This window comes from Pristiophorus japonicus, chromosome 8 (assembly GCF_044704955.1).
Source record: "Pristiophorus japonicus isolate sPriJap1 chromosome 8, sPriJap1.hap1, whole genome shotgun sequence".
Taxonomy (NCBI): Eukaryota; Metazoa; Chordata; class Chondrichthyes; family Pristiophoridae; genus Pristiophorus; species Pristiophorus japonicus.
Genome location: NC_091984.1, coordinates 10,194,323 through 10,213,684, shown reverse-complemented (window position 1 = coordinate 10,213,684; position 19,362 = coordinate 10,194,323). Strand labels below are relative to the sequence as shown.

Sequence of the window (19,362 nt, the reverse complement as noted above, 5' to 3'; positions counted from 1 at the left end):
CAATACAAACTTGTCCTCCGTTACCCTGACAGCATATGTAAACCACCCCCTCCCTTACTTTTGCCCACAAGCAGTAATTTTCCATTCTTTATCTTCATTGGCCGTCTCACTGGTAATTTTGAATTATTGCCAATTGTAGTTTGTTTGAGGATCGTTTGGTAATATGGAGTCAAATAAATGATTGAAATTCACAAAGTAACAGCTCTAACAGATACATCATAGACCATCGTTGAAACTTACAGATATTACGTTAATTTTGGTCTGTGTTCTTAAAGCAGCAGTCGGCTAAATTAGTTCTTTTGAATAGAGTGGGGTGCCGCAAGGCTCAGTGCTGGGACCTGTCATGTATTTCACCATCTTGCAATGACATAGTCATGTAACTGTAACTCATGTACACTGTACCTGTACCCTAGAAATGCACACCCCGACCACAGGGGGTGAACTTGCGGGAGACACTCCTCACCTGGGTTTCCTGGTGCCACCCAGGGTCAGCACTCCTTGGTCCTGGCAATAAAAGTGAAGGTCATAGAGTGACCGTGTCTGATATATCCATGCCTCGTGTGAGTTTGTAGTAAGGTGCAGGGACACCACATTTGGCGACGAGAAATAGGAATCACCGAACCACGAGGATGGCCACCGGTGGCACAGAGGAACGTTACTGTGTGGGTGAGGACTGGGACAACTTCGTGGAAAGACTCCAGCAGAGCTTTGTCACAAAGGACTGGCTGGAAGAGACAGCGGCTGACAAGCGGAGGGCGCATCTACTGACCAGCTGCGGACCACAGACGTATGCACTGATGAAAGACCTGCTCGCACCCGAAAAGCCGGCGGACAAGTCTTTTGAAGAGCTCAGCCAGCTGATCAGTGAGCATCTCAAGCCAGCGAGTAGCGTACTCATGGCCCGGCACCGGTTCTACTCTCACCAGCGTCGGGAGGGACAAAATGTCTCGGACTTCGCGGCAGAACTGCGGCGCTTGGCCAGTCTCTGTAAGCTCTCCGATGCCTGCAGGGGGGAGATGTTAAGGGACTTTTTCATCGAGGGCATCAATCATGCCGGAATTTTCAGGAAGCTCACAGAGACCAAGGACTTGACTTTAGAAGGGGCGGCGTTGATAGCTCAGACCTTTATGGCAGGGGAAGAGGAGACCAAGCTAATTTACGCGCGCAGCCCTGGTCCAAACGTGGCGATGAACCAGGGAGTTAACATGGTGAACACGGCTCGGGACCCCGCAGGCAGGCAAGGGCATTTTGAAACCTTCCAGGCAGCAACAGGCTCTAGCTGGGCCCACAACAAGGACAATGGAAAGGGGATCAGCAATTCACGGCATCTCGAGGAACAATGTGTCCCGCGATGGGACCATTAACACCCACCATCAGAGCGCTTAGAAATAACCAAAGGGACAATCAGAGAAGAATGCCTGGTAATAGTCCTTTTGTTAACAGCAATCTCAATCTCAGCTCATGCTGGAGATGCGGTGGGTAGACACACTGCGAAAAGCTGCAGGTACCAGCAAAATACCTGTAAGATTTGTAATGTCAGTGGACACTTGGCCAGAATGTGCAAAAAGGCTGTGGCGAGGCCAATCTGCGAGACAGAGGAACCAGACGAGGGGTCTGCAATGCAGGATGAGGTCTGGGGTAAAGCCATAGATGCTGAAGTTCAGCGGGTTCATGTGGCTGACGTCCACAGCTCATACACTAAAATGCCACCCATGATGGTGAAAGTCTTACTGAATGGCATCCCGGTGCACATGGAGCTGGATACGGGAGCTAGCCAGTTACTCATGAGCGCCCAACAATTTGAGAGACTATGGCCACACAGAGCTAGCAGGCACAAACTGGAATGCATTGAGACATAGCTACGGACGTACACCAAAGAGATCATCCCAGTGCTGGGCAGTGCAAACTTGGTGGTAACACATAATGGATCACAGAACCGGCTGCTACTCTGGGTCGTCCCGGGAAATGGCCCCGCGCTTTTGGGGAGGAGTTGGCTAGCTGAGATGAAATCGAAATGGGGGGATGTGCACACCGTTTCATCTGTGGAGCGAAGTTCATGCTCGCAGGTATTGCAAAAATTTGGGTCACTGTTTCAACCTGGTGTCGTAACGTTCAAGGGCACTAAAGTAGTGATACGCATCACCCCGGACGCCAGACCAGTGCACCACAAAGCCAGAGCGGTGCCGTATGTGATGCGTGAGAAAATTGAAAGTGAACTGGACAGGCTGCTCAGAGAGGGCATAATTTCGGCCGTTGAATTCAGCGACTGGGCAAGTCCCATCGTTCCCGTCCTCAAAGCAGATGGCTCGGTTAGGATTTGTGGCGACTACAAAGCCACCATCAACCGAGTGTCGCTGCAAGACCAATACCCGCTCCCGAGAGCGGAGGACCTTTTTGCCACGCTGGCAGGTGGCAAGCTGTTCACGAAGCTGGACCTCACTTCGGCCTACATGACTCAGGAACTGGCTGAGGAATCCAAGCTTCTGACCACCATCACGACGCACAAAGGATTATTTGTCTACAACAGGTGCCCGTTTGGCATTCATTCGGCAGCAGCTATCTTTCAGTGAAACATGGAAAGCTTGCTCAAGTCCATCCCTGGAACGGTGGTATTCCAAGACGACATCCTTAGAACGGGTCGATACACCGAAGAACACCTCAAAACCTGGAGGAGGTGCTACGCTGAATGGATCGGGTAGGCTTGCAGCTGAAAAAGGCCAAGTGCGTGTTTTTGGCCCCAGAGGTCGAGTTCCTGGGCAGAGGATTGCCGCAGACGGGATCCGGCCCACTGAATCAAAAACAGAGGCGATTCGCCGGGCACCCAGGCCCGGCAACGCGTCGGAGTTGCGATCATTCCTGGGACTTTTGAACTATTTTGGGAACTTTCTGCCGAACTTAAGCACATTGTTGGAGCCGTTACACATGCTCCTCCGTAAAGGTTGTGAATGGTTTTGGGGGGATTGTCAAGAACGGGCTTTCAATAAGGCGAAGAATCTGCTGTGTTCCAACAAACTGTTGACTTTATATGACCCCTGTAATAAACTTGTCTTACCAAAAGATGCGTCATCCTACGGGGTTGGGTGTGTGTTGCAGCAGGGTAACGATGACGGCCGACTCCAACCGGTGGCTTACGCCTCCAGGTCGCTCTCCCAGGCAGAGCGTGGATACGGCATGGTCGAGAAGGAAGCACTCGCGTGTGTGTACGGTGTGAAAAAGATGCACCAGTACCTTTTCGGTAGACAGTTCGAGCTAGAGACGGACCACAAGCCGTTAACATCCCTGTTGTCCGTCAGCAAAGCTGTCAATGCTAACGTGTCAGCTCGCATACGGCGATGGGCTCTCACGCTGGCTGCGTATGACTACACCATACGGCACCAGCCAGGCACCGAAAATTGCGCTGTCGCGCTCAGCAGGCACCCACTGGCCACCACCGAGGGGGCGTCGGAACAAAGCGCGGAGATGGTCATGGCCGTTGAGGCTTTTGACACCGCAGGCTCCCCCATCACAGCCCGCCAGATCAAAATCTGGACCAACAGGGACCCCCTCCTATCCATGATAAAGAAATGTGTCCTGACTGGGGATTGGGCGCCCGCACACGGAGCATGCCCTGAGGAGGTCAGACCGTTTCACAGACGGATGGATGAGCTCTCCATCCAAGCCGACTGCGTGCTATGGGAAAGCCGGGTAGTCATGCCCCAGAAATGAAGGGAAGTGTTCATTAGGGAACTCCCCAGCGAGCCCCCTGGCATCGGGTTAATGAAGACCATTGCCCGGTCACATGTATGGTGGCTGGGGATTGACTCAGACTTGGAACACTGGGTTCACAGGTGCACGACGTGTGCCCAGCTGGGCAATGCCCCCAGGGAGGCCTCACTCAGCCCGTGGCCCTGGCCCACCAGGCCATGGTCACGTATTCACGGGCCCGTTTATGGGGAAAATGTTCCTGATCGTTGTATGTGCATACTCGAAGTGGATCGAGTGCATCATATTGTACTCGTGCACGACATCCATCACCGTGGAGAGTCTGCGTACAGTTTTCGTGACCCATGGCTTGCCGGACATCCCTGGTCAACGACAATGGCCCGTGTTTCACCAGCCATGAATTCCAGGAGTTTATGTCGGGCAATGGGATCAAGCACGTCCAGACAGCATTGTTCTGGCTTCTAATGGCCAGGCGGAACGGGCGGTCCAAGTCATAAAGCAGGGCATGCTACGCATCCAAGGACCCTCCCTTCAGTACCGCCTATCGCGCCTCCTGCTGGCCTACAGGTCCTGGCCGCACTCGCTCACGGGAGTCCCGCCAGCGGAACTCCTCATGAAAGCACACTTAAGACGCGGCTGTCCCTCATTCACCCAGCCCTGGCAGACATTGTTGAGGGCAAGCGCCAGTCCCTAACCGAGCTCCATGATCGAGGCTCAAGGGGGAGCTGTATAGAAATGGATGACCCGGTATTTGTTCTTAACCATGCTTTGGGACCCAAGTGGCTTGTGGGCACCGTAATTAGCAAAGAAGGAATTAGAATCATAGTGGTCCGACTAGACAATGGGCAGATATGCCGCAAACACTTGGACCAAGTAAAGAAAACGTTCAGCATAGACACGGAGGAACCTGAAGAAGAGCATGATGAGATGGCACCCACACCACTGCCAGCGTACGAGCAACAAAGACAGCCCTCAGCATGCACAGTCCCTGCGGCCAGCCCGGACAGGCCGGAATCACCTCAAGTGACAGAGACGCGTGCTGAGGCTCAGCCACCAGAGTCACAACTGCGGCGCTCCACGAGAGAGCGTCGACCACCCGATAGACTTAACCTCTGAAAATAAAAGACTTAAGGGGGGAGGTGAAGTCATGTATTTAACCATCTTGCAATGACATAGTCATGTAACTGTAACTCATGTACACTGTACCTGTACCCTAGAAATGCACACCCTGACCACAGGGGGTGAAATTGTGGGAGGCACTCCTCACCTGAGTTTCCAGGTATAAAAGGAGAGGTCCCACCCAGGATCAGCACTCCTTGGTCCTGGCAATAAAGGTGAAGGTCACAGAGTGACCATGTCTGATATATCCATGCCTTGTGTGAGTTTGTAGTAATGTGCAGGGACACCACAGGACCCCAGCTATTTACAATATACATTAATGATTTAGATGAAGGAATTGAGTGTAATATCTCCAAGTTTGCAGATGACACTAAGCTGGGTGGCGGTGTGAGCTGTGAGGAGGATGCTAAGAGGCTTCAGGGTGACTTGGACAGGTTAGGTGAGTAGGCAAATGCATGGCAGATGCAGTATAATGTGGATAAATGTGTGTTTATCCACTTTGATGGCAAAAACACGAAGGCAGAATATTATCTGAATGGTGGCAGATTAGGAAAACAGGAGATACAGCGAGGCCTGGGTGTCGTGGTACATCAGTCATTGAAAGTTGGCATGCAGGTACAGCAGGTAGTGAAGAAGGCAAATGGTATGTTGGCCTTCATAGCTAGGGGATTTGACTATAGGAGCAGGGAGGTCTTACTGCAGTTGTACAGGGCCTTGGTGAGGCCTCACCTGGAATATTATGTTCAGTTTTGCTCTCTTAATCTGAGGAAGGATGTTCTTGCTATTGAGGGAGTGCAGTGAAAGTTCACCAGACTGATTCCCAGGATGGCAGGACTGACATATGAGGAGAGACTGGATCGACTGGCCCTGTAATCAATGGAGTTTAGAAGGATGAAAGGGGATCTCATAGAAATATATAAAATTCTGACAGGACTGGACAGGTTAGATTCAGGAAGAATGTTCCCAATGTTGGGGAAGTCCAGAACCAGGGGACACAGTCTAAGGATAAGGGGTAAGCCATTTAGGACCGAGATGAGGAGAAACTTCTTCACTCAGAGAGTTGTTAACCTGTGGAATTCCCTGCCGCAGAGAGTTGTTGATGCCAGTTCATTGGATATATTCAAGAGGGAGTTAGATATGGCCCTTATGGCTAAAGGGATCAAGGGGTATGGAGAGAAAGCAGGAAAGGGGTACTGAGGTTGAATGATCAGCCATGATCTTATTGAATGGTGGTGCAGGCTCGAAGGGCCGAATGGCCTGCTCCTGCACCTATTTTCTATGTTTCCATGTAAAAACTTATTATTTTATTGACAGGTTGGTTTCAGCTTTTAGGAAGTCAGCGGGAGTTGGGTGGGTGACAAAGACATGCACGAGGATCTTAGCAGCAGAAGATCTTTTATGTCCACCTGAGCGAGCAGACGGGGCCTTGCTTTAACGTCTCCCTCAGTACTGCATTGAAGTGTCACCTAAATCTGAACTGTGTGCCTTAGTCTCTGGAGTGAGGCATGAAACGACTGAGAAAGGCTTTGCATTTATATAGCGCCTGTCACAACCTCAGGATGTCCAAAGGCACTTTTTAGTCAATGAAGTACTTCTGGAGTGTAAGAAATGCCGCAACCAATTTGCGCACAGCAAGCTCCCACAAACAGCAATGTGATAATGACCGGATAATCTGTTTTAGTGCAGTTGGGTAAGGGACAAATATTGGCCAGGACACCAAGGAGAACTCCCCTGCTCTTCAGAGTCAGAGGCGATAGTGCGATCACTGAGACAAGGCTGCCTGCCGCCTGTTATTTTTTTTTACTAGCTGCGATAGTGTCAGCACACCACTCAACCACAAGTGGGCGCCACTGCCAAGCCCAGTCCCGTCTTTACCCCGTGTTCACACACCAGCAGCAGCAGGAGTCACTGGAAAGTGGTCAGGGGAGGCCCTTACTAATAGTGTTCTCCTCCCCCTCCCGAACCCACGGGTGTTGAGACTAGTTGTTAGCGCCCTTTTAGAGTCACTCCGACTAACTAACTCAGCACCAACTCAATCTGAGACATTTCTGTTCCAAACTTGCTGAGCCGCTGAGTCAGCCTTCGGGCTTTCCTCTCACATAAACGCGTTTCAGCTCCTCAACTTTAGAAACTTTAATTGTTGGGCGCACAAAGGTCAGCACATCAGGAATTTGAGCAGCGAGTTGAGCAAGTATCAAGAACTTGAGCAACGAGATCAGCACGTGTTGGGAATTTGGGAAAGAGCTCAGAGCTTAAGCTTGCCAACCTTCCAGGATTGTCCTGGAGTTTCCAGGGATTGAAGATTAATCTCCCAGGCACTGCTGCAAGCAATCCCCAGGGAGCAAAATTAGGGACATAAGAAAAAAATATTGTGTATTTTTTTAAATTTCCTCTGAACACTTCTGTTTGTTAGTTATTAAAAATATTGGAAACGTGGGAGAAAGGTTGTTTGACTGATAGTTAAAAATCATCTGATTGAGTAATGAAGACCCTTTTCATTTTCCAGTTGGCTGTGGGAAGGCGGGGCGCCGTGAGGATGGACGTGTTGGGCGACCAATGGCGGGAGCATGGGGGAGGGGGGGGCAGTTGGCGGCAGGTGGTCACATGATGAAACCTCCAGGAATAGGACATAAGAACATAAAACATAAGAACATAAGAAATAGTAACGGGAGTAGGCAATACGGCCCCTCGAGCCTGCTCCGCCATTCAATAAGATCACGGCCGATCTGATCATGGATTCAGCTCCACTTCCCCGCCCGCTCCCAATAACTCCTTATCCCCTTCTCGTTTAAGAAACTGTCTATTTCTGTCTTAAATTTATTCAATGTCCCGGCTTCCACAGCTCTCTGAGGCAGCGAATTCCACAGATTTACAATCCTCTGAGAAGAAATTTCTCCTCATCTCTGTTTTAAATGGGTGGCCCCTTATTCTAAGATTGTGCCCCCTAGTTCTAGTCACTTCCATCAGCGGAAACATCCTCTCTGCATCCACCTTGTCGAGCCCCCTCATAATCTTATACGTTTCGATAAGATCACCTCTCATTCTTCTGAATTCCAATGAGTAGAGGCCCAACCTACTCAACCTTTCCTCATAAGTCAATCCCCTCATCTCAGGGTTGGCAACCCCAGCTTTACCTGCTTGGAGCACAGATCTGGAATTCAGGTTCCAAGGTCAGCAGGCTTTGCAGGAGTTTCCGATCTCCTCCAGTGTCCACTAATCTCCATACCTGAATCCCCAGTTATTCATTCTTGCTGCTAAAGATCTACACTGTGAATTATATCCGAGAGCTTCCCTCGAGGGGCTTATTATTCACCTGCTTCTCTGGTGTGTTACTCATTGTTGTCTAATTTTAGGGGTCCTGATGTTCGACAAAGCCCAGGGGTTCTGGCTGATGCACAGCGTTCCACATTTTCCTCCTTTTCCTAAGAAGGGTTATTCGTGGCCTTCCTCGGGAAAGAAATATGGTCAGACTCTCTTCTGTATTACACACAAATACAGTCAGGTGACAGAGATTGGTAAGACATTATTATTGTGTGTTATGTATGTGAGATTTGTGTGGTGTTCTTGGACATGATAAAAAGTTAATCTATACTCAGGGGTGGATTAACCACGGGGCGGATGGGGCTGCAGTCCCAGCCTCACCAAAGAACATAGGCCCACCAAATAAATGTTGGAAAAAAAAAATAAGGCTTCCCAAATAGGCTGAATAGAATAGACAATATGAGAGGAAAAACAACACCGAAGAAAATATTGTTTATTGGCCCAAGGTGTACATACCTATTTTTGCAGAGACAAGGGGGCTGAAATTCAGCAGCACAAGAAAGCTGGTACACCTATGATTTTTTTTCTTTATGCTTACCGCGCAGATCCTTGATGTGGTTGGTAGAGCCATTTTCTGGACTTTGACATGTTTTCACAGTCCCAGAGGAAATGTGTCATCATGTGGGCGGGCCATAGACTCAAAGCCAGGCCAAGTGGCTGAATATAGGTCGGACCGGGACACCGCCGCTGTTAATCAGCGGTGGCGTAGTGGTGATGTCACAGCACATATGCGTCACCACGCTCTCTCCCCTCCGTTAATGGGGAGAGGTTCAGTCATTTTTTATCTTTGGCCACTGGGGGTGCCAGGCTGCCCGTTGGTGGCCCGGCCGAACCCAGGGGCACTGTCTTGCCGGCCGATCAAAAAATCGGCCGGCAAAAATTAATAGATGGCAGCCGCGGCAGTGGGCCCTCCCCTTTAAGGGCTACTGCGCTATCGGGCTGCACTCAGGGCGGAGAAGATGCACCGACAGGAAGATGACGGATCGAGCTGGATTTAGGTCAATATGTTTTTATTGTAATTAAAAGTGGCGGTGCACTAACTGATGACTCACTTGCGGTGGTCACCGGCATCGGGCGGTATGGGGTCATTCCGAAAAATCCCCCACCTGAATTTGGGTCGGGTCCGCCAGTTGACCCCAAAGTGGCGGCCATTCGATTTTGACACATTGGCGCCGCAAACGGGCATTAATGGGTTTCCCTGAGACCCTGAATTTCGTCCCCAAGATCTTTACTATTTGTATATATGTACCGGAATCTAGTGTAGCAACATTACCAGAACCAGAATATATACTTACTTGAAACAGAATACGTGCTTTCATTGTTGAATATACTGGCCGATGTTTTCATTCTCAGAATCACGTAATGAAATGAACTTGAACAAACATAACTATAGGCTTGGATCAGTTTGCCTCAGGCTCATCAGGCCCTTAATCTGGCCCTGCCTAGACTGTATAAAGTCTGTTCCCTATACTTAACTCTCTTGTGCTTACTTGAAGCGTGTTGCAAGAACCACAGAAGGAAGGCGGTTGACTAACAGATCTGAACTGTTTTAGGTTACATATTTTATTTCTCACTGGTCAGTTTCTAAGTTCATGGAAACCTTTCCTGTCTGTTGTTGCCCAGTGTCAGCATTAACTGCTCCCAGGGGAATGTGGCCAGATGCAGAGTGAAGCTCCCCGCACTTTGCTACAGTAAGATCGATAGAGAGTGGAGTTGCAACTCCGCATCGCATCGAAGGTAGGCAGTTGTGAGTCAGGCGAACAGGCAGTCCAGGTAAAAAAAGGGATAATGTTACAGAAACAGCCGTCAGCACGATCTGCTGGGTGGAAATCAGTGGACCAAATGGGTTGCCTCATGTGCTGGTAGACACGGAAGTGGAGAGAGTTCAAACTACAGTAATGTCTATTTGCAGCCTTTCTGTTTCAGATTTTGTGGATGTAATCTTGGAGATCTTTCACTGACAAACTAATAGACACAAAGATCTTTCTTTGCAGGCACACAGCTTCTATATTATAACCCGCATGTTTACAGTTGGTCACTTCCTGACATCTTCCTGCCTGAGCTTTTGCTTCTACAGCTTGTCGCCAAAGGGGGCAGTGTTGCCAAGTCACCATGGAAACGCCGTGCTGCCCTGACATCCTCAGGGGGGGTCCAGTTTCAGAGTTTTGCAAAATACAAGTATTTTGAAGATGGTAAGAGCCCAAACAGCTGTATAAAACACACTATTAGTAATGTGTTCCAATTGGGGAATGGAGGAGGGAGAGGAGACATAGAATCATAGAATGATACAGCACAGGAGGCCATTCGGCCCATCATGCCTGTGCCGGCTCTTTGAAAGAGCCATCCATTTAGAAACATAGAAAATAGGTGCAGGAGTAGGCCATTCGGCCCTTCTAGCCTGCACCGCCATTCAATGAGTTCATGGCTGAACATGCAACTTCAGTACCCCATTCCTGCTTTCTCGCCATACCCCTTGATCCCCCTCATAGTAAGGACTACATCTAACTCCTTTTTGAATATATTTAGTGAATTGGCCTCAACAACTTTCTGTGGTAGAGAATTCCACAGGTTCACCACTCACTGGGTGAAGAAGTTTCTCCTCATCTCGGTCCTAAATGGCTTACCCCTTATCCTTAGATGGTGACCCCTGGTTCTGGACTTGCCCAACATTGGGAACATTCTTCCTGCATCTAACCTGTCTGAACCCATCAGAATTTTAAATGTTTCTATGAGATCGCCTCTCAATCTTCTGAACTCCAGTGAATACAAGCCCAGTTGATCCAGTCTTTCTTGATATGTCAGTCCCGCCATCCCGGGAATCAGTCTGGTGAACCTTCGCTGCATTCCCTCAATAGCAAGAATGTCCTTCAAGTTAGGAGACCAAAACTGTACACAATACTCCAGGTGTGGCCTCACCAAGGCCCTGTAGAACTGTAGTAACACCTCCCTGCCCCTGTACTCAAATCCCCTCGCTATGAAGGTCAACATGTCATTTGCTTTCTTAACCGCCTGCTGTACCTGCATGCCAACCTTCAATGACTGATGTACCATGACACCCAGGTCTCGTTGCACCTCCCCTTTTCCTAATCTGTCACCATTCAGATAATAGCCTGTCTCTCTGTTTTTACCACCAAAGTGGATAACCTCACATTTATCCACATTATACTTCATCTGCCATGCATTTGCCCACTCACCTAACCTATCCAAGTCACTCTGCAGCCTCATAGCATCCTCCTCGCAGCTCACACTGCCACCCAACTTAGTGTCATCCGCAAATTTGGAGATACTGCATTTAATCCCCTCGTCTAAATCATTAATGTACAAATCATTTAGTTCCATTCCACTGATCTTTCCCCATAGCTCTGCAATTTTTTTCCCCTTCAAGTATTTATCCAATTCCCTTTGGAAAGTTACTATTGAATCTGCTTCCACCCGTCTTTTATAACCACTCACTGTAAAAAATTATCCTCATCTCACCTCTGGTTCTTTTGTCAATTACCTTAAATGTGTGTCCTCTAGTACTGACCCTCTGTCTGCATGCACTTTCTATCTACTTTTCCAATTTTAAGTTCTTATATTCACCTTTTAGAGCCTGACTGTATAAGCCTGTTATATTCGCCCCTCTCCTCCACTGCACTGCAGCAAGAGGATGCAGTTACAGCATGACAAGTTTGCAGAAACAGTCCGATTATCAATGTGGAGATAGGAATTTATAATGGGACTATAGGGGCTGAATGGCCTACTCCTCCTCCTATACGGCTATGTTCCTAAAAGATGACACAAAAGTATAACAAAAATATGACAACATGAAGTAAGATTTTGTTTACAGGCAATGCCTGCAGATTTAAGATTTTTAATATATTCTTGATGTATATATAACATTCTCAAGTAAGATCTTTTTTTTAAAATACAAATATATAATTAAAAAAATTTACAAATGGTATTTACAGGTTTTATTACACCTCGGGAAGTTATCCTAATGCAAATGTTAAGTAAAACCAATGAACAAAATATAAAAATTAAGCACCAAAGAAAGGAAGTGTGTGTTTTTAAACGTGTGCTTTTTAATGTTCATGGATATTTTACACCATTGCTCACTTTCATTGTTATTTTTCAGATATATACGCAGGCTGGGTTGCTCAGACCTTGAAGACTGATTTGTTGGCGGAGACTTGGAATGGCAGTAAACATGAGCTCCCTTCTAATTGCTCCCTCCCAAAACATGTCTACAACATCGTAAGAGTCAAATTGCCAGGGCCTGTCCTCTTCTATTCAAACAATGACCACTCCAAGTGGTGCGTGTCTCTATGCTACAATGAACGGTGGACCTGCATCGGAGATCTTAATCGGACATTTGGCCAGATGTGGAGGAGTGGGGGACTTCTCTGCACTCAGCAGCCGTCTATTTTCAGAGCTTTTCGGCAGTCTGTATCCTGGTACAAGAACTGTACGGACAACCTGTAGCGGAACAAGAGGAACTTTGATATCAAGGTTTCATTCATTCATTCATTGGATAATAGCTCTTGTCCTCAGCCCTCACAAACATGTCCTCCTAATATGAGATGGTCGGATGAGCCAAGCAACGGAGATTGTCAGTGCTGTTCCCTGTTCAGCTTGATCAGTTGGATCACTTGGAAGGTTATCTAATTTAGAGGACTCTACCTGTTTCTTTGAAAAGATCATTTTAATTCTTGCTAGTAGGATCATTTATGATTCTCTCTCACACTACCCCATCGCACTGAACTGGTGTTATCAAGGTTTACCTGCTGAATCTTAACTTCCTGTATAACAATATACATTAAAAAAAACCTTTTTGGGGCTATCCAAGATATACAACCTTGGTATAATCCATATTGCTTTTAGCTTTCTGTGAAAAATGCAAAGATTTTGTTCTGTTCTGGTTTGTACCTATGCTTAAAAACTGTAGTAATTTGTGTTAAGGTGTTAATTAGTAATAGGTGTTAAGCCAGCTAAGGTCCCAGACAATGTTTTAATCATCTCATTGGCATTCTATTGGGTTTTCTTCATGATATTTTGGTCTAGAAAAAGTGCTAAAAAGGATCTGTGCTATTGTCATGTGTCAAAATAGTATTACTGGCTTGATTTTCAAAAGAAATAAAAGTAGAAATGTCTGATATCTAGGTATCCATTTTAAATTTCTAAAAGGATGTTCAGACGAAAAAAAATGAGTTTAAAAAAAAAAGCAGTTCAGATGAAAGGTCATTGAAACGTTTACACTGTTTCTCTCTCCGCAAATACTGCTTGACTTGCTGAGTGTATCCAGCAGTTTCTGTTTTTATTGCACATTTCCAGCTATTTGCTTTTTTTTCTCCAAGTGTTTAGTTACGATACTTCATGGGACCCTCCGTACCAGAGGCATGTGGCAAGAGACTTTTACTCTGTGACAGAAATTAAGCATTTTTGTTCACAATGGATTATTTATTGGACTTTTTCCTGCCGATGATGCAGAGGATCTTTTAGAAACATAGAAACATAGAAAATAGGTGCAGGAGTAGGCCATTCGGCCCTTCTAGCCTGCACCGCCATTCAATGAGTTCATGGCTGAACATTCAACTTCAGTACCCCATTCCTGCTTTCTCGCCATACCCCTTGATCCCCCTAGTAGTAAGGACTACATCTAACTCCTTTTTGAATATATTTAGTGAATTGGCCTCAACAACTTTCTGTGGTAGAAAATTCCACAGGTTCACCACTCTCTGGGTGAAGAAGTTCCTCCGCATCTCGGTCCTAAATGGCTTACCCCTTATCCTTAGACTGTGACCTCTGGTTCTGGACTTCCCCAACATTGGGAACATTCTTCCTGCATCTAACCTGTCTAAACCCGTCAGAATTTTAAATGTTTCTATGAGGTCCCCTCTCATTCTTCTGAACTCCAGTGAATACAAGCCCAGTTGATCCAGTCTTTCTTGATAGGTCAGTCCCGCCATCCCGGGAATCAGTCTGGTGAACCTTCGCTGCACTCCCTCAATAGCAAGAATGTCCTTCCTCAGGTTAGGAGACCAAAACTGTACACAATACTCCAGGTGTGGCCTCACCAATGCCCTGTACAACTGTAGCAACACCTCCTTGCCCCTGTACTCAAATCCCCTTGCTATGAAGGCCAACATGCCATTTGCTTTCTTAACCGCCTGCTGCACTTGCATGCCAACCTTCAATGACTGATGTACCATGACACCCAGGTCTCTTTGCACCTCCCCTTTTCCTAATCTGTCACCATTCAGATAATAGTCTGTCTCTCTGTTTTTATCACCAAAGTGGATAACCTCACATTTATCCACATTATACTTCATCTGCCATGCATTTGCCCACTCACCTAACCTATCCAAGTCGCTCTGCAGCCTCACAGCATCCTCCTCGCAGCTCACACTGCCACCCAACTTAGTGTCATCCGCAAATTTGGAGATACTACATTTAATCCCCTCATCTAAATCATTAATGTACAGTGTAAACAGCTGGGGCCCCAGCACAGAACCTTGCGGTACCCCACTAGTCACTGCCTGCCATTCTGAAAAGTACCCATTTACTCCTACTCTTTGCTTCCTGTCTGACAACCAGTTCTCAATCCATGTCAGTACACTACCCCCAATCCCATGTGCTCTAACTTTGCACATCAATCTCTTGTGTGGGACCTTGTCGAACGCCTTCTGAAAGTCCAAATATACCACATCAACTGGTTCTCCCTTATCCACTCTACTGGAAACATCCTCAAAAAATTCCAGAAGATTTGTCAAGCATGATTTCCCTTTCACAAATCCATGCTGACTTGGACCTATCATGTCACCTCTTTCCAAATGCACTGCTATGACATCCTTAATAATTGATTCCATCATTTTACCCACTACCGATGTCAGGCTGACCGGTCTATAATTCCGTGTTTTCTCTCTCCCTCCTTTTTTAAAAAGTGGGGTTACATTGGCTACCCTCCAGTCCATAGGAACTGATCCAGAGTCAATGGAATGTTGGAAAATGACTGTCAACGCATCCACTATTTCCAAGGCCACCTCCTTAAGTACTCTGGGATGCAGTACATCAGGCCCTGGGGATTTATCGGCCTTCAATCCCATCAATTTCCCCAACACAATTTCCCGGCTAATAAGGATTTCCCTCAGTTCCTCCTCCTTACTAGACCCCCCGACCCCTTTTATAACCGGAAGGTTGTTCGTGTCCTCCTTCGTGAATACCGAACCAAAGTACTTGTTCAATTGGTCCGCCATTTCTTTGTTCCCCGTTATGACTTCCCCTGATTCTGATAGGGTTAGCGGATTCCGACAATACGCATGATTTTAGGCCATTTTATAGGCATTAATATCGGTCTGTAGGCTTTTGCCGTTGAATAAATGCAGCTTAATATGCTTAAATGCAGAGACTTCAAATCTATGCTGTCCCAGCACTGTTTCTGATAACGGTCTGATTGGCTATTAATCCCTGAGCTTCAAAGGGTGACCAGTAAACATGCTCTGCATTTGACATTTCGGTGAATCTTTTTAACACAGAAACTTTGGCCCAAGTTTCCACATGATTTGCTCCTGATTTTTAGAAGTAACTGGTGTAGAACGGAGTATCTTAGAAATCGGAATTCTCGGCATTTAGTTTGCTCCAGTTCTAGTCAGTTAGAACAGTTTCACTTTGGAACAGAATTTTTTTTTCAAAAGGGGGCGTGTCGGCCACTTAAGCCTGTTTACAAAGTTTCGGCAGGAAAACTTACTCCAAACTAACTTAGAATGGAGTAAGTGAAGATTTTTGTACGCTCGAAAAAACCTTGTCTACACTTTAGAAAATCAGGTTACAAATCAGGCGTAGGGAATGGGGGGGGTGGGGTTTAAAGGGAAGTTTACAAACATTAAACACTTCAGTTTTACAAATAAAGAGCCATCATCAATAATACATGATAAATACATCAATAAATCAACCAATAAATCAATCAAAAAAAATTAATAAGAAATAATTTTTTTTTTAAATCAATAAATAAAACATTTTCTACTTACCGACTGCAGCACCGGGAGTCCTCCAACAGCGTGCTGGGATGCCCCCCTCAGTGTGTCTCTGTCAGTGTCTCTAACTCTCTGTCTGTCTGTGTGTCTCTCATTCTCTGTCTGTCAGTGTCTGTGTTTCTGACAGTGAGGGGAGGGGGAGGAGGGGGGTAGAGGGAGAGAGGGGAGGGCAGGGGGAGGGAAGGGGGAGGGAAGGAGGAGGGAAGGGGGCAAAGGGGGAGAAGGGGGATAAGGGGGAGAAGGGGGATAAGGGGGAGAAGGGGGAGAAAGGAGATGGGGGGAAAGGAGATGGCGGGGGAAAGGAGATGGGGGGGAAAGGAGATGGGGGGAAAAGGAGATGGGGGGAAGGAGATGGGGGGGAAGGAGATGGGGGGAAGGAGATGGGGAGGAAGGAGATGGGGGGGGAAGGAGATGGGGGGAAAGGAGATATGGGGGGAAAGGAGATGTGGGGGGGGGAAGGAGATGTGGGGGGGGGGGAAGGAGATGGGGCGGGAAAGGAGATGTGGGGGGGGAAAGGAGATGTGGGGGGGGAAAGGAGATGGGGGGGGAAAGGAGATGGGGGAAAGGAGATGGGGGGGAAAGGAGATGGGGGGGGAAAGGAGATGTGGGGGGGGAAAGGAGATGTGGGGGGGAAAGGAGATGTGGGGGGGGAAAGGAGATGTGGGGGGGAAAGGAGATGTGGGGGGAAAGGAGATGGGGGGAAAGGAGATGGGGGGGAAAGGAGATGGGGTGGGAAAGGAGATGGGGGAAGGAGATGGGGGGAAGGAGATGGGGAAAGGAGATGGGGGGTGAAAGGAGATGGGGGAAGGAGATGGGGGAAGGAGATGGGGGGAAAGGAGATGGGGGGAAAGGAGATGGGGGAAGGAGATGGGGGGAAAGGAGATGGGGGGAAAGGAGATGGGGGGAAAGGAGATGGGGGAAGGAGATGGGGGAAGGAGATGGGGGGAAAGGAGATGGGGGAAGGAGATGGGGGGAAAGGAGATGGGGGGGAAAGGAGATGGGGGGAAAGGAGATGGGGGAAAGGAGTTGGGGGGGGAAAGGAGATGGGGGGAAAGGAGATGGGGGGAAAGGAGATGGGGGGGAAAGGAGTTGGGGGGGAAATGAGATGGGGGGAAAGGAGATGGGGGGAAAGGAGATGTGGGGGGGGAAAGGAGATATGGGGGGGAAAGGAGATGTGGGGGGGAAAGGAGATGGGGGCGGGAAAGGAAATGGGGGCGGGAAAGTAGATGGGGGGAAAGGAGATGGGGGGAAAGGAGATGGGGGGAAAGGAATGGGGGGGAAAGGAGATGTGGGGGTGGAAAGGAGATGGGGGGAAAGGAGATGGGGGCGAAAGGAGATGGGGGGGAAAGGAGATGGGGGGAAAGGAGATGGGGGGAAAGGAATGGGGGGAAAGGAGATATGGGGGTGGAAAGGAGATGGGGGGGAAAGGAGATGGGGGCGAAAGGAGATGGGGGGGAAAGGAGACAGGTGGGGAAAGGAGATGGGGAAAAGGAGATGGGGGAAAGGAGATGGGGGGAAAGGAGATGGGGGGAAAGGAGATGGGAGGGAAAGGAGATGGGAGGGAAAGGAGATGGGGGGGCAAGGAGATGGGGGGAAAGGAGATGTGGGGGGAAAGGAGATGGGGGGAAGGAGATGGGGTTGGAAGGAGATGGGGGGAAGGAGATGGGGGGGGGAAAGGAGAAGGGGGGGGAAGGAGAAGGGGGGGGAAAGCTGAACGGGCCGGGCCCGAGACTTCAGGCAGGGTCCATCCCCAGCACCAGATTTACAGGTAGGTGGCGTTGGGTCGGGTCAGGGGAGTGGGGGGAAGCGGGAGTCGGGTCCGGTCCGGGGACGGGGGAGGGGAAGCGGGAGTCGGGTCGGGTCCGGAGGCTGGGGGGGGGGGAGGAAGCGGGGAGAGTCGGGTCGAGTCGAGTCCGGGGGCAGGGGTGGGCGGGGGGGGGGGGAAAGCGGGAGTCGGGTCAGGTCGGGTCCCGTCTGGAAGCGGGGGGGCGTGAAACGGGAGTCGAGTCGGGTCGGGAGGAAGCAGGAGCTGGCCGTGGGAGAAGCCTTATTCACGCAGCCCCAGTGAGGCCATTCGGCCAGGGCTAGGGGCTGCGTGCTTCGGGCCCCTCCCACACAGTTTCGGGCGCCTGGAGCTACTGCACTTGCGTGCCCACTGTAGCGCGCCTGTGCAGAGGTCCCGGCACTGTTTTCAGCGCAGGGACCTGGCTCCGCCCCCGACAGCTCGTGCTGCGCCGCGCCGAAGGCCAGAGGATCTGCAGGGAGGTGGAGAATCTGGAGGGTTTTTTTAGGCGCACTTTGTGGCACGAAAAACGGGCGTCCAGGTCGGGACTGTGCCGTTCTAGGCGCGGCTCGAAACTTGGGTCCATAGAAAATAGGTGCAAGAGTAGGCCATTCGGCCCTTCGAGCCTGCACCACCATTCAATAAGATCATGGCTGATCATTCCCTCAGTTCCCCTTTCCTGCTTTCTCTCCATACCCCTTGATCCCTTGAGCCATAAGGGCCATATCTAACTCCCTCTTGAATATATCCAATCAACTAGCATCAACAATTCTCTGCGGTTGGGAATTCCACAGGTTAACAACTCTCTGAGTGAAGAAGTTTCTCCTCATCTCCGTCCTAAATGGCCTACCCCTTATCCTAAGACTGTGTCCCCTGGTTCTGGACTTCCCCATCATCGGGAACATTCTTCCTGCATCTAACCTGTCCAGTCCCGTCAGAATCTTAAGTTTCCATGAGATCCCTTCTCCTTCTTCCAAACTCCAGTTTATACAGGCCCAGTTGATCCAGTCTCTCCTCCCATGTCAGTCCCGCCATCCCGGGAATTCGCTGCACTCCCTCAATAGCAAGAACGTCCTTTCTCAGATTAGGAGGCCAAAACTGAACACAATATTCCAGGTGAGTCCTTACCAAGGTCCTGTACAACGGCAGTAAGACCTCCCTGCTCCTATACTCAAATCTCCTAGCACTGAAGGCCAACATACCATTTGCCTTCTTCACCGTCTGTTGTACCTGCATGCCAACTTTCAATGATTGATGAACCATGACACCCAGGTCTCATTGCACCTCCCCCTTTCCTAATCTGCCGCCATTCAGATAATATTCTGCCTTCGTGTTTTTGCCCCCAAAGTTGATAACCTTATATTTATCGACATTATACTGCATCTGCCATGCATTTGCCCACGAACCTAACCTGTCCAAGTCACC

At 48.8% G+C, this 19,362-nt stretch overlaps 1 protein-coding gene across 1 annotated transcript in view; it reads left to right on the top strand.

Annotated features, from left to right (window-relative positions):
* dnase2b (deoxyribonuclease II beta) overlaps nucleotides 1-12,606 on the top strand; it is a 37,608-nt gene extending 25,002 nt beyond the window's left edge. The window contains exons 5-7 of the mRNA XM_070886445.1: nucleotides 8,175-8,336; nucleotides 10,137-10,334; nucleotides 12,260-12,606. Coding sequence (XP_070742546.1) covers nucleotides 8,175-8,336; nucleotides 10,137-10,334; nucleotides 12,260-12,606 — 707 coding nt within the window. The remainder of the gene's footprint in view (nucleotides 1-8,174; nucleotides 8,337-10,136; nucleotides 10,335-12,259) is intronic.
* The last annotated feature ends 6,756 nt before the right edge of the window (nucleotides 12,607-19,362 follow it).